The sequence below is a fragment of the Rhizophagus irregularis genome, chromosome 22, assembly GCF_026210795.1.
Source record: "Rhizophagus irregularis chromosome 22, complete sequence".
NCBI classification, from domain to species: domain Eukaryota; kingdom Fungi; phylum Glomeromycota; class Glomeromycetes; order Glomerales; family Glomeraceae; genus Rhizophagus; species Rhizophagus irregularis.
Window position 1 is genome coordinate 1,641,014 of NC_089450.1, and position 22,559 is coordinate 1,663,572.

Below are 22,559 nucleotides of genomic sequence, written 5' to 3' on the forward strand. Positions count from 1 at the left end.
ACCTAATGTTAATGAATGCTATATTTAAAATTCTAATTTACTTTTTTGCATAATAAATTAAAGTCATTATGCAACTTTTTGTTTGGTTTATTTGAATTAGTTTGCCTGTTTGGCATGTCATTATCGAGTCCTTTTGATTCTTAAAAGTTTTACTATATTTGATAGTCACTTAGTATGAAATAATAAAACCATAAGAATAAGCAAATGATTTATAATATGAATACTTTTAGATTTTACTTTAGCAACAAAACTTCATTAACTAAAGATAGAATTTCTAACTTATTTTCTAAAGTTAGTATAACCAGTTATAAATAGTGTTTAATAATAAATAGTATACATATAGCGGTATATCATTAAAGAGATATATAGAATTAATAAATTATATTTAATATTATTAATAATAAAAATATTCCAGTTCTACCTAAATAATTATATCTTATATAATCTTTGGTATTTATTTTCATTTGCAGTATATTAAAAAAAAATTGTGTGGTAAAAATCTGAATATTTCAATAACTATAAATGTTAAGAAGCTGAAATTTTATTTATAAAAAGTTCATAATACATTTTATTAAATATTATCATTTAGCCATATAGGTTTATATTAATTGATTTTTATGTAATATATAATAATTAGTAACATAGTATTCTATATACTATAAAAAAATTCCAACCTGTTATATCTAATGGATTTTTAATTGAAATACTTTTCTTTGTAATATTACTGATAACTTTATCATCATCAAAATCAATAAGAGATTGTATTTTTGCAGCTTTAGATTCAAATACAGTATCCTCACTTAAAAATTCATCAGCATTTAGTGGTTTTTCAGCAGCTAAATCAAAAATTCTTACTTTAATGATTGGAATAGTCTGGCTTAAAGTAATATATGTATTTCCAGAAAATTTACGGGTTGCCTTCTCAAATGGCATTAATAAATCAACAAGTTGATTTAACAAACTTCATTCATCATCAGAAAGTAAAATTTTTTTAATCAATTGACATTTTTTTTACTTTCCTCATCAGTTAATATACATAAATCTGTTTGTAGTTAAATAATAGTATCTTTAAAAAAAAAAGTAAGTTTTAAGTATAATATACTGAATTTCATTTTGTAAATATATCCTAAATACAATGCATAATATCTACATAGTCAAGCTTTTTTTGCACCTACTAGCCTGCCTACTATTAAGATAGGTCACCCTATGGCCTAAGGTAAGATTTACATATAAAACTCTTTAAAGATCCTACTATAAAAGGAAATTTTATGTTATGATTTTTTTCCTTTTTAATCAATTAACCAATAAAATTTAAGCAAATCCTAAGGTAAGGTTTCATATGAAAGTGAAATTTCTACCAGTAACATATCTTAGTAGTAGGCGGGGTTCTCACCTACTTCAATCTTTCTACTTGGTTTTGATATTAAAAAAAATAAACCAATCTCTTTGCACATTTTACCAAAATTTCTGCAGGTTCTAATCTGATTCCTTTCCAATTGCCAGATGAATGGTATATGATATGCAAGAAAGATGTTGAATACTTTTACATTCATTTTTCTGCTTCAATAAATTAAACTATATTAAAGTTATTATCAGTAATAAGTATTACTTATCTCCTGGCTAATTAGGAATAAGTAAAATTTTACTAGGATTGGATAAATGATCGACCAAGGCCGATCATATTCTGATTCTAAGTAAAATTTTACTATTGAAATAGCCAGATAATTGATTTATCCCCTGCCATTTACACAATAGTAAGTGTTTTATAGTATATCATGAGTATAATATAGTATATTTTATTGTTGAATTTACGCTTAGTTTTGTTTCATTTTAAAAATTTTAAAATAAAAAAATAAATTTTAAAAAGTTTCGGAACCATTACTATTACACTTGAAAAATAGTATTGAGATTACAAATAAATTAAAAGAAAGTTTTTCTCATTTAGAAAATGCAAATCTTTCCGAATTACTCAAATTTTCGAATCAGTCCATTATAGTATAATCAATAATTAATTTTTACCGCAAAATTTCCTAGAAACGGATAAATAAATACATATAAAATTGGCTACCCAGTAGGTATAACTACATTTGCATAAACGTGTAAATGGTGCCGATCAGGGGATAATTGATGTTATCCACTGCTCAAAATTTCAATCTTTAATATATTTGTATAGTTCACTAATAATAACTTTACTAAAATGTAGAAATGAAATATACTTGTTTTCTAATATTATATCTTTTACTTCAAAATTTAATGTAATTCAGATTGCAATAATTCTTAAATATTTATGCTTGACTTTATTAGATCAAAAATCCATTATTGTAAGAGATATATTTTCTACAGTTTCAATAAAGAGATTTTGCAAATTTTGATGATTATATTTATAACTTTTAATAATTATTATTTTAATCTTTTGTTCTTCTAGAACAAATTTCTGTATGCTTCATTAGTAACTGCAGAAAGAGGTTAATTTATGAGTAACATCTATTTAAGAGTTATTTTTTCATACCTTTTTTGTATATACTGGTCAAAATAGTCCAAATCAGCCAAAATTCAGCCAGCCGATTTTAGGCTGATTTATGGTCTAATGCTGGTTGAACTTTGGCTGATTTTTTGGCTGCAATTCATTGCCACTTACCTAAAGTTTAGCTTAAAATTTTGGCCAAAATTCAGTTAACATTCAGAACAATTTTAGATAGCAAATTTTGGTGAATAGTTTTCCAAATGTTACTTAATTTATATTGCAAATTTGTATTAAATTTATTTACTAATATTCAGCCACAACTCATTTTATTTGATATTTACAATAAAATCACAACTTTATTTATAAATGCATATTACAAATAAGTATTGCTAATCTACAATTCTACAATCACATAATTCATGTATTTTATATATACTTACGAATCTTGATCTTTTGGAAACCCACCAAAACTATAAAAAAAAGAAAAGAACAGTTAATAACTGTTCCATAATATTAAAAAAAAGCAAAAAAACTCCAAGATTCTACTTATGAATCTTTGGTTTTTTTCTGTTTATCAGAACCTACCTGAGACACCAAACCTATAAAAAGAAAAAAAAAAAGCAGTTATTAATAACCGTTCATAATAATATTAAAAAAAAATAAAAAATAAACCAAGATTTGTATTTACAAATCTTGGTTCTACTTTTTCTAAAGATCCCGAAACCTACAAAAAAAAGAATGGTTATTAGTAAACTGTTCGTAATAATAAAAAATAAAAATAAAAAATAAAAAAAAAATCAAGATTTGTACTTACTTACGAATCTTGGTTTTCCATTATTCTTCAGAACTCGAAGCCTACTCGAACCCAAAAATAAAAATAATGAAGTATCGCAACCGTTCGTTAATATTATAAAAAAATAAAAATAAAACCAAATTAATGTTAAATCTTAGTTTTCCATTATTCTTCGTAACTCAGAAAGTACTACCGAACCCAAAAAAATAAAATAAGAACAGTTATCAGTAACCGTTCGTTAATATTATAAAAAAAATAAAAATAAAACCAAAATTTGTACTTACAAATCTTGGTTTTTTTTCATTCTTCGGAAAATACTGACTTAAAAAAAAAGAAAAAAATGGTTAAAAACCGTTCATAATAATAAACAAAAATAAAAAAATAAAGATTTATACTGAATCTTTAATTTTTTCCATTCCTTAAAAAGACGGAAATCTACCTGAACCTATAAAAAAAAATCAAAGGAACGGTTAGTAACCGTTTCATAACATTAAAAAAAGATTCATAAATATATTACTTACAAATCTTAAAGGTTCTTCTTTTTCCATTCTTTAGAAGTCCACCCGAACCTATAAAAAAGAAAAGAACGGTTATTAGTAACTATTCATTAATAAAATTAAAAAAAAAGAAAAAAAAGTAAAGATTAATACTAGTACTTACAAATTTTTGAGTTTTTATTTGTCAGAAGCCTACTGCACCTAAAAAAATAAAGAAAAAAAATGGTTATTAGTAACTGTTTATTAATAAAATTAAAAAAAAAAGTAAAGATTCATATTTACGAATCTTTATCTTTGGGTTTTTGTTCATTAGAAGCCCATCGCACCTAAAAAAATAAAGAAAGGAATGGTTATTAGTAACTGTTCCAAAATGATAAAAAAAATAAAAAAAAATTATAAAGTAAAGATTCGTATTTACGAATCTTTATCTTTAGATTTTCGTTCTTTGGAAGCCCACTGAACCTAAAAAATAAAGAAAGAAATGGTTATTAGTAACCATTCTAAAATGATAAAAAAAAAACAAAAAAAAATTATAAAGATTTGTACTTACGAATCTTTATCTTGGGTTTTCATTCTTCAAAAGCTCATTGAACCTAAAAAATAGGTTATTAATAACCGTTCGTAATAAAAAAAAAACAAAAAAAAATTATAAAGATTCATACTTACGAATCTTTATTTTTGGGGTTTCGTTCTTCAGAAGCCCATCCAACCTAAAAAATAAAGAAAGGAACGGTTATTAGTAACTGTTCATTAATAAAATTAAAAAAAACAAAAAAAATTAAAACTAAGATTCATATATACTCACGAATCTTAGTTTTTTTCATTCTTTGAAACTCAAAAGCCCTACCTGAAACACTGAACCTATAAAAAAATAAAAGAAAAAGAACGGTTAATAACTGTTTATAATATTAAAAAAAAATAAACTAAGTTCTGAACTTATAAAACTTAGTTTTTTCCATTCGTTAAAAGTTATCTGAACGGCCGAACCTAAAAAAAAGAAAAAAAAATAGTTAGTAACTGTTCATATTAAAAAAAAATAAAATAAACTCCAAAGTATTTGTACTTACAAATCTTTGGAGTTTCTGTACTTCGGAAGTCCATCTGAACGGCTGAACCTAAAAAAAGAAAGAAAGAAGAACGGTTAGTAACCGTTCATATTAAAAAAAAAAATAAACTTCAAAGTATTTGTACTTACGAATCTTTGGAGTTTCTGTACTTTGAAAGTCCACCTGAACGGCTGAACCTAAAAAAAAAGAAAGAAAAAAGAATGTTTAGTAATTGTTCATATTAAAAAAAATAAAATAAACTCCAAAGAATTCGTATTTATAAAACTTTGGAATTTTCGTACTTTGGAAGTTCACCCGAAAGCTGAACCTATAAAAAAAAGTAAAAAAGTGAAAGGAGGAAGGGGAAGGAAGGAAAAAGAGAAGGAAGGGAAAGAAGAATGAAGGAAGGGAAAGGGAAAGAAGGAAACAGGAAAGGGGAACGAAAGAAAGGAAAGAGGAGGGGAAGAAAAAAATTAAAAAAAGTTTAAAAAAAAATGTATAAGATGATCTTTTTTTAAACTTTTAATATGCATAACACGTAACGCATAATATTTAAATAATTCAATAAATTGACCATAAATCATATATGTCGAAATTTGGCCAATTTTTAATAATTTCTGAAATTTGGCCAAAATATATGACAGATCAGCCAATTTGTCACATGACCAAAAGTTTTTATTTTGACCAGTAATATGCTTAGAATGAGAATGATAATTTCACATAAAATTAGTAATCTTAGAATTTTGTGACTAAGAAGTATAATGTATTTAATATAAAATTCATAATGTATACAATATCATATATACAGTATTTATCATATTTTTTTTAAAATATGTTTATCCCTACTATTTCCTAAAGTGTGTAATGAAATTTTCTGTTAAACTTCCAATATTCTTATATTCTTAGCCATATCTTTTACTACTTTCATCTAAAATTTTGCAAATTTGTATCTCATTACCTTTGTTATTAATTTACCTTTATTATTAATTTTTTTTTCAAAATATTCTTAGATAAATAATGGCTTTTTTTATTTATATAAATTCTTATCTTAACTAGCTTTTTAAATTTAATATTAGAAAATATGCATTGATATAGATGAAAATTATAATTATTATTATTCATTATAATTTTACCTTTTTCTTTATTTTTTGTATTTGTAAAAAAGAAATTATTTGAGTGCCAAGTAGCTTTCTAATAATTGCTAGTAAATAAAAAGTTTTATGTAAAGTATCTGAACTTTTAAACATCCAGTTTTGCAGTTCTAAAGTAAGATCAATATCAAAATTTTTACCAGGATAATAATTAAAACTCATTATACAAAAGAATTTTTATTAAATAAAAAAAAAATTTAGAAAATTTGTAAGAAAACATAAGAGTAGCAAAAATATAGAATTAGGTTATAAGAATTACAAAAAAAATTTATAAGGGGTATAAATAAAAAAAACATAATTTTATTTATATAGTCAAAAGTAGCATGAGAATTTTCTTAAATAAATGAGCGTGAATATGTTAATGTGAACTGTAAAATTGTGAAAATAAAATAGGTTTTCAAAAAAGTAAATTTTCTATACTGATTATTTAATGTTCAATAGAATTAGATTTAACAAAAAAAAACAGGAAAAAAAATTGTTAAATAAATTAAAATTGACATTCAAATCAACTTTGATGTTTTAAGTAAATTTATAGAATAGACAATAATACATATATTGCATATTTCATATTTCTTTTAAGATTATATTTATTAAAATTTTTTTTTACATAACTTTTTAATAAAGTTATATGATAAATGTATAAACATCTAGTATAAATTAAGAAATTTTCTTTTATAATATATATTAAAAATATAAATTAATTATATTATTAAGTATAATTTAAATATGATTTTAATCTTGCTGAATAACTTAAATATAAAAGATGATTTTATTTATTACTTGCAAACATAATATAATTACTATAATTAAAAATAAATTATTTTTTTAATGTTAAATAGAATATTTACAAATCAAATAATTATAATATTATATTAATAAACCAAGTAATAGGTATTTATGTTAGTTTAATGCAAATTTAATATAATTCTTATAATCAGAAATAAAATAAAGAAAAATTGAATTACAATTAAAAACAATATTATTTTATTGTGAATGTCACAATAAAAAATAATAATTACATTGTTTTCATTTTTTAATAATGACTATCAGCATCTTCAGGAGAAGAAAAAAAGCCAGCCATTAAAACCAAATAAGAAAGAATCAAAATTGATCCTTTAAAATAATTGGATTTTCCTTCAATGTAAGTATAAGTCAATAAAAATACTGGAAATATTACTGAAAATACGTCCCATCTAGGGAAAACCAACCTATAAAAAATTGATTTAAATTTTCATTAATCGAGTGTTCTTAAAAAACCGGCTTATTACATAGAAGATTACTTACGTGAAAGTAGTATTTAAAGTTTCATCTCCATCTTGTTTACCAGCATTATACCAAGCAGAAAAGGCAACCATAGCAGGAATTTGTAAAAGACAAACTTGTAAAGCATAAGCAGAACCAATTTCCATGCTTAGAGCAATATTGCCATATAAAGCAAAAGACATAGCATTAACAAATTCAGTTACATTAGGTACTAAAGCGAATAAGGTTAATCCTAATAATTTTTCGGTAATAACAAAGTTATCCAATACAACTTCAACATTTTGTACTAGCATTTCAGCTATAATAGAATATAAAGCAGTACAAGCTAATAATACTATTCCGCTTTTAGTTTTACTCCAATTAGGAGAATCATGACCACCAGGTTCTTCTTCTTCTGGTTCATGAGCAAATCTAATTTGTATTTGAGAAGGTTGATTTTGTGAGGATAATGTTGCGGTTAAATGAGCCAAGTCATGTATATTATTATGCTCAGGTGTATTTAAACTTGTACTAGGAGCTGACATTGGTCTTTGTGGTAGCGTAGAAGTTTGTGTACTATATGTATTAGTTAATTGTTGAATCTGTGAACCAAATTTCTTTATTGGAGCGGAATGTGGATTTGTGTTGTATACGTATGTATGAGGTGTATGAAGATGATGACTAGTTTGCCATACTAATGATGCGTGTGTTCTCAACGTAAACCATAATCCGATAAGATATGACTGGTGAATAAAGAGGAGTAATTAACAATTTTATTTAATAAATAGGCGAGTTTTTTTAAATAAATAAATAGATGTATTACTTACAAGTAATAGAATAAAAGCGCAAAAAAACATAAGCGGTTTTACATGTTCTTTGTATAACAAAGTAGATGTTGGATCTACTTGATCATGAGAACAAACTTGACATTCTGCTGTTAATTCAGTGTGCCCTTTACATGGAACGCATGTCATCTTATACTATTTTTCCAGGAAAAAGTGATCCAGAATGAAACAATATAAATTTTCTTTTTTTAAAAAAAAAAAAAAAAAAAATCAAAAAATAATTTGCTACATACAGGAGCATAAGTTTGATAGAATAGTGTTGGAGTGAGTGTACCAATAATAGCCATAATAAGCATAGTGGATGTAACTCCTAATAAAAGAATAATGTCAATTAATAATTAAGGTGAAAATTTTCAAGGTGATCAAAAATAATCTTACCTGCAGATTTGGCATTAAATCTTTGTTCTTTACGTTTAAATCCACCACTAATCATACTAATACCAGGCATCAATAATACGCCAGCCATTAAACTACCAATAATGCTCCCTTCAGCTACTTTGCCTTTGCCTTCAGTCAAAGCAAGAGCATATAAAATAACTTCGATAATACTACCAAAAGTAGCATTAATAACTGCACCTAATCCTGCTGAAGATTGAGCCGAAATAGAAGCTACAGCCATACCAATAAAATAACTTAAAGGTATAACTGATGCTAATGATAAAGTAAATATAAACCCTGGTGATGTAATAAAATATTTCCCCCGAGGTAAAAGAAAATAATCTATTATAATAAAGAATACAAATCCCATTAAATTTATAAAAATTATATTAATTCCATCATATGTATATTTATAATATTGCTTTCCGAAAGCTTTATATGTACATAATAATATCAGAGAACGTTGGTTTGTGAGTAATGATAATGAGGAACCGGGTTTAAAATGTAGTGATAATGGATGTTTACGCAAATGTCTAACTAATAAAAATGTCAATTTTGCCATCGGAATTGAAAAAACACACAACCAACACAAAGCAGATACAAATAAATATACTGGAGCTATTAACAACACAGAGAAAAAGTCAAAAAAAATTCTCAATTAATATAAATAATTAATTCGCAAACATATAATTGTTTATTAAATTCTTCAATACATACCAATTATGAGAAAGAACCAAAAGTAAAATACAATATCAGCAAATCCAAGTTCTTTTATTGTTTTAAATAAATTAAAATCTTTCTTTCCCTTCCTATTACTTTTATAGCCACTAGTACGTTCTAGTAAAGGTCTATCTTCGTTATTAACTTCTTCATCAGTAGTTACACTATCAACATCAGTAACGATCATGGTTTCTCTTGCAATAAAAAAATCATTATGATTCATATTTCCTACTCGTTCTTGTTGTTGTCTTTGTCTTCTTCTCAAATCTTCATCAGCTGCAAACCATTCTTCATCTTCTACTTCCCACCTTTCAACATATTTACCAAAAGGCCAAAATATATAATAACTTAATTCTCTTAATACTCTTGCATATTGACCTCCCCCTGGTGTACCTGAGAGAAAAATTGACACTATAAAAGATATTAGTGCTAACCACCAGCCACAACTTAATGCCCATAAAATGTTTCCTGGATATAGATTTAAATCCGGTGATGGTGTTGAATGAAGTGCAGAATTTGCATCCCTTGTAACTGATCGCGATTTTTTATACAATGCTGGTTTCCACAGCCGTAATCCAAATGGATGTATTGTATTTATAGCCTATAATAAAGGGAAAAATTGATTATCTTATAATCACGCCATTGTCCGTAAATATTTAGAATACTTACATCTTGTCGTTCCTTAAGAGTGAATTCATGATCACTTCCGTCTAAAGGTTCGTCATCAGCATCATCGTTATCTTCATTCTCATTCCTTTCGCTATTAGTACTTTTACGTCTTCTATATGACGGTCGCCTTCTTATCCCCATTCTTTTATTGTTACCATCATCATCGTTATAATCATCGTCTTCTTCCGATACATTATATGATTTACGTCTCGCTAATTTTGTCGGTAGACCAGTTGTTGTATTGTTGTTATTCGCGTTAGTTGGTGATGAACCCATTAAACTAACTGATCGATTATCGGGATCCCTTAAACTTTCGTCTATTAAATTAGTATTACTAGGACTTCCACTTCTCATATCTTCTTCACTTAATCGACGCTTATCTTGAGACATGTTTAAAATAATAGATTTAATGATAAGGAGGGAAAAGAAAAAAAAATTTTTTTTTTCTGAATTTGATCGTTTATCTATATTTATTTATTTATTTTTTTAGGGGGATTACAGGGATTACATATGTGTTTTCGAATAAGGTTTAATGCATTACAAAAAAACGAGTTTTTCAACATCGCATATCGGAAACTGTAAACCAAAAAAAAAAAATTATATAATATAATAACAGGTAATAACAGGTTTATTATAAAAAAAAATTGTATATTCTCTATTCGGGATATTATGTCGGGAAATAATTGAAAAAAAAAAATCTCCTTCTGTAATACTGGGCAGTTGGGCGTAACCCTATGACATCATAATTTTTTATTTTATCGGGTTTTATGCATAAAACATAAGGAATACCTTATCTGTTATCGTTTAATCTGTTTAGAGGAGTCTGATTGTTTTAATCGGTTTATATCGGATGATTTTCAACGGATTCACAATAAACGGTGACTTAATCTTTAATTTGCAAATATTAAAGGAATGAAATTTCATTTGTCAAAAAAAAAATTTTTGCTACACATTATAAGAACATTTTTTAGATTTCAGCTCACCATTTGTTTTTACTGTTTTTACTTGTTTGATAAATGTTGGTTGGATTAAAGGAATCACATGATATGAATCTGGTCACGTTAAATATATGATAAATATATCATAAACAGGTAATAAATGATGATAAATTTTATATAATTACGCAATTACCAAATATTTGTAATTAAAATACCATTGTGTAAATTAAAAAGTTGGTAATAAATAAAACATTTTATAACTATCGTTCTATCCGAATAACTAAGAATAGACAAAGCAATTTGATTGGTGGTCGCGTTGTAGCCTGTGTAACTATAATAATTATGATAGAGGTGATGGTCTTACTAAAGTACAACTTTTTTAATCATGCAAATAATTTAAATTTACAAAGAATAATAATATAATAATTTATGTAAATCTTATAATTTTTTCTTGCATCGGTATTCTTTTTTACCCTAATAAAGCATAAAACCTCCTTTTTTAACACTCGTATTAAAACAACAAACAAATAAGTTGTATCATTTTTCACAAACAATGTATAAATAATACCTAGTAAGGGGTTGCAAATTTGCAATATACTTTTTAATATTGTAAATATTGTCTTGTTATTCTTTGTGGCTTACTTTAGTACGTTATTAAACGTTACTAACCCCTTCTTTCCCGTAACACACGTTTTATCTTTAGAACAATAAAAATTTCATTGACCATAACATAATGAATTTTAAACATTGTCTATCATTGATCTTCATAAAGTTTCTAGGTATGTTAATGCATTGTCAGAATATATAAAAATGTGTTGAATATCTTTAAAAAGATTAAAAAAAACTAAAAAAATTCTAAATTCGTTCAGAATAACTTAATTATAACCATATTTAAAAACGATTTCCCGCCAAAAAAATTCTCAAAGCATGACAGATTTTTTAATAACATTATCACGAGATTTTGCAAATATTATGGAAGATTCAGACGAATATAATGTTTTAATTAAAGTAGGAGCTGATGAAAATGATGAAAAATCATTTCATGCTCATTCACTTGTATTAAGAGCAAGATCCCCTTATTTTAAAACTGCTTTATCAAATAATTGGGCTAAAAAAGAAAATGATATCACAGTCTTTTACAAGCCAAATATTTCTCCTTATATCTTTGAATTAATTCTCAAGTAAGTATCTCAAAAATTTTATTTATTTTGTTTTTAATAAGGTATTAATTTTTTTATTTCGTTTTTTATAATAGATTTATGTATGCGGGAGAAATTGCTATGGATCAACTAAAAGGAAAAGATTTATTAAAATTATTGGTTGCATCTGATGAACTTTTACTTAATGAACTTCATAACGCAATTCAGGATTATTTACTTTTACGCAAATCTGATTGGTTACAAAGAAATTTCTCCCTTGTTCATAAAACAGTATTTCAATTAGAACTTTCTAAAGGGTTACAAGAATTTTGTTTAGAAACTATTTGTGAAGATCCACAAACAATTTTCAGATCAAAAGATTTTACAAATCTTGAAGAAGAAATTTTAATTGGTTTATTAGTAAGAAATGATTTAGATATGGAAGAATCTGTTATTTGGGATCATTTATTAGAATGGGGTATAGCACAAAATCCTGAACTTACGATTGATGTATCAAAATGGAAAAATGAAGATTTTACTTTACTTAAAGAAACTCTTGATAATTTAATTCCTCTCGTAAGATTTTTTGTAATGACTTCAGCTGAATTTTATAACAAAGTTCGTCCTTTTAAAAAAATCCTTTCAAAAGAATTATATGAAGATTTAAAGAGATATCACTTAAAGACCGGTTTACAACTTAAATCTGATTATTTACAAACTCCAAGATACAATGGGGTTAAATCTTCTATAATTGATAAAAATCATGCTGCTATGTTATGTTCTTGGATTGATGGTGTCGATTCAACTTCAATTCCAAATTTAACAAATTATAATGGTGATTTACCTTATGAACTTAGATTATTATGTAAAGGAAGTCGTGATGGGTTTAGCGCTTCAATTTTTCATGATTTATGTGATAATCAAGGTCCAACCATTACTTGTCTTAAAGTAAATGATTCAAAACATGTTATTGGTGGTTATAATCCACTTTCTTGGGGTTCAACAAATTCTTGGAGGAATACTCGTGACGCTTTCATTTTTCAATTTAATATTTATTATAAGAAAAATTTAACAGCTAAAATTGGTCGTGTAATAACTAATTCTTCTGCATATGCTGTAAATGATAGTCAATCTACTGGTCCCTGTTTTGGTGATGGTGATTTATGGTTAAGAGATCAATTTGATCAACCTGGAAATTGTTCTTGTAACAAGGAATCTTATGACCAATCGGTTGGTGATATGTTTCATAGAGATTCTTGGGAAAGTTGGACTGGAGCTGTTAAAAATGGTACTTTTGCTGTTGAAGATTATGAAGTTTTCCAAGTTATTAGAAAAAGAATTAACAACACTTAAATGAAAAATGGATCAAATGACAATTTTTTTTCTTTTTAAAAAAAAAACATTGCTAAAATAATTTAGCTTAACAGTTATTTTGATTTTGTAAAATTTGTAAATTAAATTGTTGTTTTTTTTTAAATATAATACGTTAATAAAATTTTCAATCACAAAAAAAATATTTCAAATCAAATTTATGCGTCAATAATCATCATGATAATGTCTTTTATTATTAAATTAATTAAGAAATTTGCGACGTTTTATAAAGTATAATACAAGATTATTGCGCAAAATATATAAATATATACTCAGAAGATTTAAATTTTAAATAATCTTATGTTACCTGAACACAAAATTAGCGGTCAACCTACAAAACAGAAGTTTTTATTAACCAAAAAAAAAATTCAACCCCCAAAAAAAAATCGAATTGTATTATAAACAAACCTCTCCAAACACGATATCAAGTGTTCCAATTACTTTTTTAAAATGGAAATAAAAAGAAAAAAAGTAATTAGCAAATTATTTTTTTAAAAAAATCTTGGTGCCAAATGATCGTCTTCTCAAGAATATAAACATTCACAATAACTATTTCCAACAATAAATAAATACCTGCAACTATATCAGGGACGAAATGTCCTTTGGCCATAAAATCTGTTCCAGATAAATGAGCAAAGCCAGGAGCGCGAATTTTGCATCTATACGGTCGATTGGTGCCTAAAAAAAATATATATTCTATCTTTAGTAACTTTTATGAGAATGGTGTTAAACAACGATTTTTCGTTACCGTCAGAAACCAAATGAACTGATGACAAAAGCAAAAAAAGTAAGTTAATATATCAAGTAAAGGTAACAAATAAAAGAAATTTTTTTAAGTAAAATTAATCTACGCACCCCCAAATTCGCCTTTTGGAGCTTCAATGACCGTATAAGTTTCTCCTGGGGGTACGGAATAACCTTCCGAGTATAATTTGAAATGATGAATTAAAGCTTCCATATTCTCCTTCATACTAGATCTTTTAGGAGGAGAAATTTTCCAATCGTCAACTTTAACAGGACCGGGAGGCATTCTGTTTATACATTGCTCAATTATTCTTAAACTTTGTCTCATTTCTTCAACTCTACATAAATATCTATCATAACAATCTCCATTCGATCCAACGGGTACATCAAATTCTACTTTATCATAAGCATCATAAGGTTGTACCTTACGTAAATCCCATTTTATTCCAGAACCACGTAACATAACTCCAGAGAAACTATAATCCAATGCTTGTTGAGCTGTTACCACACCAATTCCAATGGTACGTTCTTTCCAAATACGATTTGCTGTTAATAATTCTTCTACTTCATCTATCCTGGTACCATATTGTGTAGCCCACTGATAAATATCTTCCAACAATCCAAGTGGCATATCTTGTGCAACTCCACCTGGACGAACATATGCTGCATGTAATCTAGCTCCTGACACACGTTCATAATATTCCATCAACTAGTGAAGTAAAGATGAGGATTTGAAAGGTTTAAAAATATTATTATTGTAATTATATATATATTTCAATACATAATATATATTTGTTTTACCTTTTCACGCTCCTCAAACATCCACAAGAAAGGAGTTAATGCACCAATATCTATTTTCAAACAATAAAAAATTTTAATAAATCATTCTAATAATTTCATATTCTTTTCAAGAATAATAAATACCCAAAGCATGACTCATTAAAGCCATAAGATGATTCAAGATTCTGGTAATCTCTCCAAATAAAGTACGAATATATTTTGCACGTTCAGGGATATCAATATTCAATAATTTTTCCACAGCTAATGAATAAGCTTGTTCGTTTGTCATCATTGATACGTAATCCAATCGATCGAAGTAAGGCAAAGCTTGTAAATAAGTTTTATATTCAATTAATTTTTCCGTGCCACGATGTAACAATCCAATATGTGGATCTGCTCTAAGGATTTTTTCTCCTTTTAATGTAAGGATCATACGAAGTACACCGTGAGCTGCTGGATGTTGTGGCCCAAAATTAACTGTGTATCCTTCCGTTTTTAATTCTTGCGGATCAGTGGATTCTGTGAACAAATGACAAAAAAATTAGATAAAAATTAGGTTCGAATTTTCTTGAAATTAAAGATTTTTAAAATTACCAATAAGTGATTCGGTTGATTCTTCAGCGATTGATTCTAAATTATTAAAAAATGTTAAACATATCCGAAATTAAATTCATTCCATGTTAAATTAATATCATGGAAAAAAATCGATATTTTACTTCCAAGCAGAGGACCAATATCATCAGGAGTGATTTGAGTCATAGGAGTAGTGACAGAAATAGCATAATGGTCATGTTTTCTCTTTTTTTCAGCTTCTGAAGCTAAATTCCTTTTTATAACATTATTTTTAAATAAAAGTTTAGAACTCTTTTGGCTTTGCTCGATAGTATTAGAAAGAACAAATGGTCTATAATTTGAAATAATATTCTTTTTTGTTGGTGCTCTACAAACATTCGTTAAATGCCTAAGAAAAGTCATGGTTTTTTTTTTGAATTCACAATAAAAAAAAACTACAAAATTTATTTAACCAATAGTAGTACTACATCACTTAGCATGCCCAAGAAGTTTAAGATCATCAGTTGATCTTCTTTTTGAGGTATGAAATCACTATGAAATCCTATTTGTCGCTGATCACACAAGAATGTTATTTGTTAGCGTTACATAAAATTTTATTACATCCTAAGATCATCAGTAGATCTTCCAATTATCCGGTATCAAAAATGGCGCCAATCAATAAAACAAAAAAATATAAATACCCATTGTCTTCGCCACATTTCCATAAATTTCTTTCTCACATTTCCTTTCCAAAATAAGCGGTCGACATCTGCTTATTTATAATGTCTGTAGAATTGTTAACGCATTTTTCACAAAATTTTTCAAGATATTTTGATTCAACCGACGAATCAAATGTTGTTATCAGAGTTGGAAAAGATGATAATACTCAAAATTTTAAAGCCCATTCTTTAATATTAAAAGCTCAATGTCCTTATTTTAACGCTGGATTATCAAGTGAATGGGCAAAGAAAGAAGGTAATAATATTATTTTTGACAAACCAAATATTGAACCCGAAGTTTTTGAAATTGTTCTTAAGTAAGTAATTTTCCTTCCCTCCCATATCGTTTTTACTTTTATTTTACTTTTTTTATTTCTCTTCACATATTTCTGCCTTCTTAGATATTTGTATACGGGAATAATAACGTCGATAGAATCACAATCTCCTTCATTTGTAATTCAATTATTATGTGCAGCAGATGAATTGATTCTTCCAGAAATGATTTCATACGTAGAAGATCAGTTTCTTTTACATCATTCTTCTTATTTAAATGAAAACTTTTCGGAAATTTTAAATATAGCATTTAAACGTGAGCTATGGAAAAAATTACAAACATATTGCCTGGATCAAATTTGTCCAAATCCTTCAATCATTTTTGCGTCACCAAATTTTCTCTCATGTAGTGAAGCCATACTTTCCGGATTGCTACAACGAGATGATCTAATAATGAAGGAAATTGAAATATGGGATATATTATTAAAATGGGGAATAAATCAAGAACCAAGTATAGGAGAATATCATGAAGAGAAAATGATTAATGAAATAGTTGATAAATGGAGTGATAAAGACTTTGAAAGTTTAAAAGAAAGATTAAAAAATTGTATTCCGTATATAAGGTTTAGTGATATTTCACCGGAAGATTTTTTTGTTAGAATAAGACCTTTAAAGAAAATATTTCCAGATGACGTATATGAAGAAGTTTTATGGAAATATGTTAATCCGAAAAATGTCATATTTGTAAATAAACGAGAGAAAGAAATACAACAAGAAGAAACTTTAAATTTTAATGCTAGAAATAATGATAAAGAATCATCTTTCCCATATTTAATTAACTACAGAAATTCATTACAACCTTCTCGTCCTTCTCCCATAGACTCATCTATAATTAATTTAAAACATGCAGCACTCATTTCAAGTTGGGTTGATAGGTTATCTCATCCCTATAGATTAGCATCGATTCCTTATCAATTTAGGTTATTACTCCGTTCAACGCGTGATGGATTTACAGCAGCAGAGTTTCATAAAAAATGTGATAGTTTTGATAAAACTGTAACGGTACTTAGAGTTAAAGGAACAAAAGAAATATTTGGTGGATATAATCCTTTAAATTGGAATGGAAGTGGATATAAATCTACGAGTGAAAGTTTTATATTTAGTTTTGAAGGTACGACTGGAAGAAACAGTTTCGATTTGAAAAATGGATTTAAATTAAGCCGAGTTAGAAATAATCAAATTGATCACGCTATTTATAGTTACGCTAATTGTGGACCTCAATGGGGCGGAAATGATTTAAGAGCTTGGGGAAGTTTTAACGCGGATTGTTGTCAATGTGTTCATCTTAGATATGAAGAAGCTATTAGAAATAATCCCGATCTATTCTCAGCCGAAGAATTTGAAGTTTTTCAACTAGTCAAAAAATGACTTAGATCATTTGTTATTTAATTTATTTAACTAAATCATAATAAATTTAATAAATTAAAATGTAGCACGTAATAATATGCGTTTCTTGTAGATCACGAAGCGCAGTAATACGTGGAAGAACAAAGTCTCAACAGCGAAATATTTATTCATTGTTTGTAAAACAAAGTTTACTCCTTTATAAATTTCCCTTTTTGGGTCACGGATTTCGGAGTATGAATGACTGATTACTTTAATGTAAATTCTGACGTAAATTAACATTAATCGTATAAATATTCTTCAAATCTAAAAATATTTGTTTTTTTTTTTAAGAAAAGGAAATAATTTAAATTGAATTAAAAGATGATTACGGATGATATAAAATTGATTAAAAAATTTTCAGAGAAACTTTTTCATTTTTATGATGAAAGAGATGAAATAGAAGATTATAATGTTAAAATTATTATAGGACAAGATTATAATAAAAAAACGTTTAAAGCGCATTTATATCTTATACGTGCTATGTGTCCATATTTTAATACCGCTTTTAAAAAAGATTGGCGTAAAAAGGATAATGATGGATTTTTCTTTATCGAAAAACCAAACATCAAACCTGAGGTTTTTGAAGTCATCTTAAGGTGTGTGTGGCCTAAATCATTATTTATGTTCCCCTTTTTTGCCATTGATAACCTAATTCTTCATATTTCCATATTTCTAACAGATATATTTATTCCGGATCAATTTCATGTGAAAAAAAATCACCCGAGTTTTTATTCGAAATTATGTTTGCATCTGATGAGTTAATTCTTCACGATTTATATTCATATATTGAGAAATATCTAATAGAACATCATTCTACATATTTAAATGAAAATTTTCCGTATATTCTTAGTTTATCATTTGAACATCCATTATGGAAACGATTACAAGAATTTTGTTTGACAAAGATTAATAACAATCCTTATTCGATATTTGAATTAAGAAATTTTCAATCGATATCATCAAATTTTTTTAAAGAAATAATTAAAAATGATAAATTACTTATGGATGAAATTGATATTTGGAAGAGTTTAATTATTTGGTGTAAAGGTCAAGTTATGCAAAGAAATCATATTCCAAATGATCATTATGATATAACAAAATGGCCAAAAAAATATAAGAAGATTTTTTCAAAAATTATTAAAGAATTTGTACCTTTTATTAGATTTAATAATATTAATTATAAAGATTTTTATGATAAAGTTAAACCTTTTAAAGAATTTATTCAACAAGATATTTATGAAAGTTCACTTTGGTACTATGTTAATCCAAGTATCGTCACAAAAAGACTTTATGACAGAAAAATTAAATTTATTGACTCGAACTTGTTAAAATTGAAACATTTAACATTAATTTGTAGTTGGATTGATAAAAAATCCGAAATTTATAATCAGAATAATTTGCCTTACACATTTGATTTAAAAATTAGGGGTACTTTAGATGGTTTTACTGCTAATATATTTCAAAAAAAGAGCAGAAAATTAGAAAACACTATTATTATTATGAGAGTTAAAGGTACTAACGAATTGATTGGTGGATATAATCCTTACATTTATGAACATGATCGATGGAAAGAACCAAATGAGTTTTGGAGAACTGAATATAAATCTTTTATATTTTCTTTTCCAGATGAAACAAGTTCTTTGGATTCTAAAAATAATATTTCTTGGTTGAATTGCAATAATTTAAATTTTAGTACAGAATTAAAAAAATTAGAATCAAGGTCAATATTAAGTAGGATTGATCCTAATCATATTTCTAACGCTTTTTATATTTCAAAAAATACTGGGCCTAGATTTGGTAAATATGATTTATTTTTGGAGGATAATTTTAATTTACCATTAAGTTGTAGATGTAGCAAACAATATTATTTAAATGATATTAGAGATGAATTTTATTTTTGTATTGATGAATATGAATTATTTAAAATTATCAAAAAATAGAACAAAAACTTAATTTATTTATTTATTGGTTTTTAAAAAATAATTTTTTTTTATTATTCCGTCCCTATTTTAAGTCTAATAATATAATTAATTTAAATAATCATTTTTTAAAAGTTGGTTATTTATTTTAGTATATAAGATACTGTATATAATATACTGTATATGTGTGCATTAATAAATACCTGTATTAAAACATATTATATTAGATTTAATATTTAAAACCATCATAAGGGATATTAATACTTACCGGGTATAATTTTATATTTAACAATTTCACAATATCTATCCCAGTCCTTCTTATATTTCTTTTTACATTTTTCTTCATCCCTTAATTCTCTGTGAATGAGTAGTACTGCAAAATATATCACATAAAAATATGGGAATATATCGTTAAATCCTAAATAAAATTTTTAATCAAATATATTATAATGTGTAATTGTTTTATAATGAATAATATAATAATTAAGTTTATTTTACCACAAGGTAAACACCAAGCCCATGACATTATCCAATCACCTATTATTAATATGACAATAATTTAATCTCTTAAATATTGATACATGTATACATTTGTATTATTAATATACCTAAATAATTGATATGCCTTGCTTTACCCCACCAACTAGAAATAATTAATTTAGATCCGGATTCAGTAGTCATATATTTAAGATCTATAATAATAAATCATATTAAGAATTTATAATATAAATAAAAACTGTTACTAATATAGAATAAATAATTTTTCTAACCTTTAAGCTTTGGATCATCAGGATTATTTCTGAATGCATTCTTCTCATTATTAGCCCCTCTAAAAATAGTATAACCAATAGTTTGAAGAGATACAATAATTGCAATTTCCAACCAAGAAAGATGATTTGGTTTCAGAGCCAAATATCTTGCTTGTAAAGGATAAAGGAATCCTAACCAGGTAATATTGCCAAATGATAACATCCATCCAAATCCATCTGTTGTAATATCCATTGTAGTTAAAACCGCTGGCTAAATAACTACTAATTAGTATGCTTATATTTTTTTAAAAAAAATTTCATTTTTAACTTACTTCATTATACACTGAATCAATACAATACCATCCCTGGAATATAATTACCAAAATCATTCCAATCGTAATATACCCAAGATCATGATATTGTTTGGCCGCCATCGCAATATTAATAATTGTCCATTCAGTTATTCCAGGTCTTAATTCAACAAAGTATTTTATATCAAAAGATCCTATCCGAGGATTCAATTCCCTTCCAATCATAAACTTTATCATACCAAAATACTAAGGTAAGATAAGGATTATTTTCAAGTAAAGTAAAGTTTAACACCTACATCATAGATTATGTTCCCAGAGTTTCCTCCAAGAGCCAATAATTTTCCTTCTTGAAAAGAAGCCAGATAAACATAAATAGCAACCGAAAAAGAAACAATTATGGAACAAGTCATTAACCCAATAAAATGATCATAAATAAATAATAAAGGTTCATATCCTTTAAATAATATAGTGCATCCAATTATACTAAGTGTTAACATCATGCTACGAAATCCATTTTCTTTATATTTTAATTTACTTCCATCACGAAGTTGAGTTCCTTCAACCCATCTTCCAGGTACAAGATACCATGCAAGAACAAGATAACTTAGATATCCTACATAAGCTATAAAAGATTGTAAATCAAATAAAGAAAGGATATTTTCAGTAGAAAAGAATTGGGCTAGTTGTTGTGGGTTTAATAATTGTTTGACTAAAGCAGGGGATGGACATCCTTCAGGTTGACAACCTAAATGTAATAAATATACTAAAGAGGGAAGTACTGTTATCATTAAGAATGCTCCAATTGGACCTAAGAACTCATATTCTGTTGTTTTAGGGTTATGTAAAGGTTTTTTTGATAGCATTTTTTTTTTCCTTAACTTATGAAAGAAGTAAAAAAAAGTGAACAAGGAAAGAATTGCGCTTATATTTTTTTTAAGGTATTACAATCAGCGGGCCGATCAATCGATCATCTATCGGGATCCAAGACGCGAATGGTGCTACACGTAAATAATTGATCATCACTTGAAGAGACATTATTATAACAGCAATATATATAACAATAGAAAATTTTAAGAAGTCATGATTGATAAAAAGAAAACTAAAAATAATACTCGCTTCATGTGCTATTCTTCTATGGTGTTTCTTTAAGTCGTTGTTAGTCTTTGACGTAATTGCTATAGGGACTTCTCAGTATCATTGTTTTTTATTATAAATTGGTCTAACTTGAACGCGTCGAAACAATTATTCGTTGTTTATACCTAACATATGTCAATCTCAACCGGGACGAGATCGAAATTAAGGTAAAAAATACTCAAATACTTTTTTTATATTTTAGTATAATTCGTGCCGCAAAAAAAAGTTAGATGCAAGTGAAGAAAGCCAAGAAGAATTTTTGAAGTGGTTGAGTAAAAATAAAAATAGAGAATATTTAACAATAAAAGGACTAATCAAATTATGGAAAAAAGATTCTTGGCTTTCTTCGGATCAAATTAATATGTACCTTACTCTTTTAAACACGAAATTTGATCGTATCCATTCTTTCACGTCCTATTTTTATATGAGGTTAGCAGTGGGTGGGTATTCTTCCGTCGAAAACTGGATCAAAAAAACAGAAATTTATCAAAAAGAAATCATTTTTGTTCCAATCAATATTACTGACGACCATTGGAACTTGGTTGCGATTATAAAGGAACCATGTAGAATTGTGATCATTGATTCATTTGGGTCAATAACGGATGAAGATTGAGAAGAACCTAATTATTTGGTTAAACAATCAAATTGGAAATCCAATTTATATTACTTTGGATTTGAT

The 22,559-nt window shown here is 26.6% G+C and overlaps 6 protein-coding genes across 6 annotated transcripts; 3 read left to right on the forward strand and 3 right to left on the reverse strand.

Moving 5' to 3' along the window:
- Positions 1-6,698: 6,698 nt before the first annotated feature.
- OCT59_014620 (uncharacterized protein) lies at positions 6,699-10,965 on the reverse strand. Its single transcript, XM_025308924.2, has 9 exons — positions 10,789-10,965; positions 10,595-10,693; positions 9,806-10,381; positions 9,134-9,737; positions 8,417-9,034; positions 8,272-8,348; positions 8,021-8,173; positions 7,236-7,936; positions 6,699-7,159 (listed from the first exon to the last, which is right to left on the reverse strand). The coding sequence occupies exons 3-9, from the start codon at positions 10,193-10,195 to the stop codon at positions 6,985-6,987; spliced, it is 2,718 nt and encodes a 905-aa protein (XP_025190123.2). The 5' UTR covers positions 10,196-10,381; positions 10,595-10,693; positions 10,789-10,965; the 3' UTR covers positions 6,699-6,984.
- Positions 10,966-11,670: 705 nt separating this feature from the next.
- Positions 11,671-13,235, forward strand: OCT59_014621 (uncharacterized protein; the record flags this gene model as incomplete). The annotated part of the gene is made up of 4 exons (XM_066150143.1): positions 11,671-11,924; positions 11,999-12,062; positions 12,567-12,747; positions 12,958-13,235. The coding sequence occupies 4 exons, from the start codon at positions 11,671-11,673 to the stop codon at positions 13,233-13,235; spliced, it is 777 nt and encodes a 258-aa protein (XP_066002341.1).
- Positions 13,236-13,413: 178 nt separating this feature from the next.
- OCT59_014622 (NADH dehydrogenase Fe-S protein subunit 2 ndufs2) lies at positions 13,414-15,818 on the reverse strand. Its single transcript, XM_025312273.2, has 9 exons — positions 15,494-15,818; positions 15,372-15,407; positions 14,922-15,296; positions 14,799-14,848; positions 14,109-14,706; positions 14,002-14,019; positions 13,827-13,931; positions 13,662-13,693; positions 13,414-13,584 (listed from the first exon to the last, which is right to left on the reverse strand). The coding sequence occupies exons 1-9, from the start codon at positions 15,750-15,752 to the stop codon at positions 13,573-13,575; spliced, it is 1,485 nt and encodes a 494-aa protein (XP_025190122.1). The 5' UTR covers positions 15,753-15,818; the 3' UTR covers positions 13,414-13,572.
- A 293-nt stretch (positions 15,819-16,111) lies between these two features.
- On the forward strand, positions 16,112-17,749 carry OCT59_014623 (uncharacterized protein; the record flags this gene model as incomplete). Its single annotated transcript, XM_025312272.2, has 2 exons — positions 16,112-16,365; positions 16,450-17,749. The coding sequence occupies 2 exons, from the start codon at positions 16,112-16,114 to the stop codon at positions 17,747-17,749; spliced, it is 1,554 nt and encodes a 517-aa protein (XP_025190121.1).
- Positions 17,750-18,088: 339 nt separating this feature from the next.
- On the forward strand, positions 18,089-19,707 carry OCT59_014624 (uncharacterized protein; the record flags this gene model as incomplete). Its single annotated transcript, XM_066150144.1, has 2 exons — positions 18,089-18,363; positions 18,447-19,707. The coding sequence occupies 2 exons, from the start codon at positions 18,089-18,091 to the stop codon at positions 19,705-19,707; spliced, it is 1,536 nt and encodes a 511-aa protein (XP_066002342.1).
- Positions 19,708-19,729: 22 nt separating this feature from the next.
- OCT59_014625 (uncharacterized protein) lies at positions 19,730-21,609 on the reverse strand (the record flags this gene model as incomplete). The annotated part of the gene is made up of 7 exons (XM_025312269.2): positions 19,730-19,889; positions 19,955-20,104; positions 20,185-20,223; positions 20,295-20,378; positions 20,457-20,706; positions 20,768-20,974; positions 21,043-21,609. 7 exons carry the CDS (start codon positions 21,607-21,609, stop codon positions 19,879-19,881), a joined length of 1,308 nt encoding a protein of 435 aa, XP_025190118.1. The 3' UTR covers positions 19,730-19,878.
- Between the last annotated feature and the right edge of the window lie 950 nt (positions 21,610-22,559).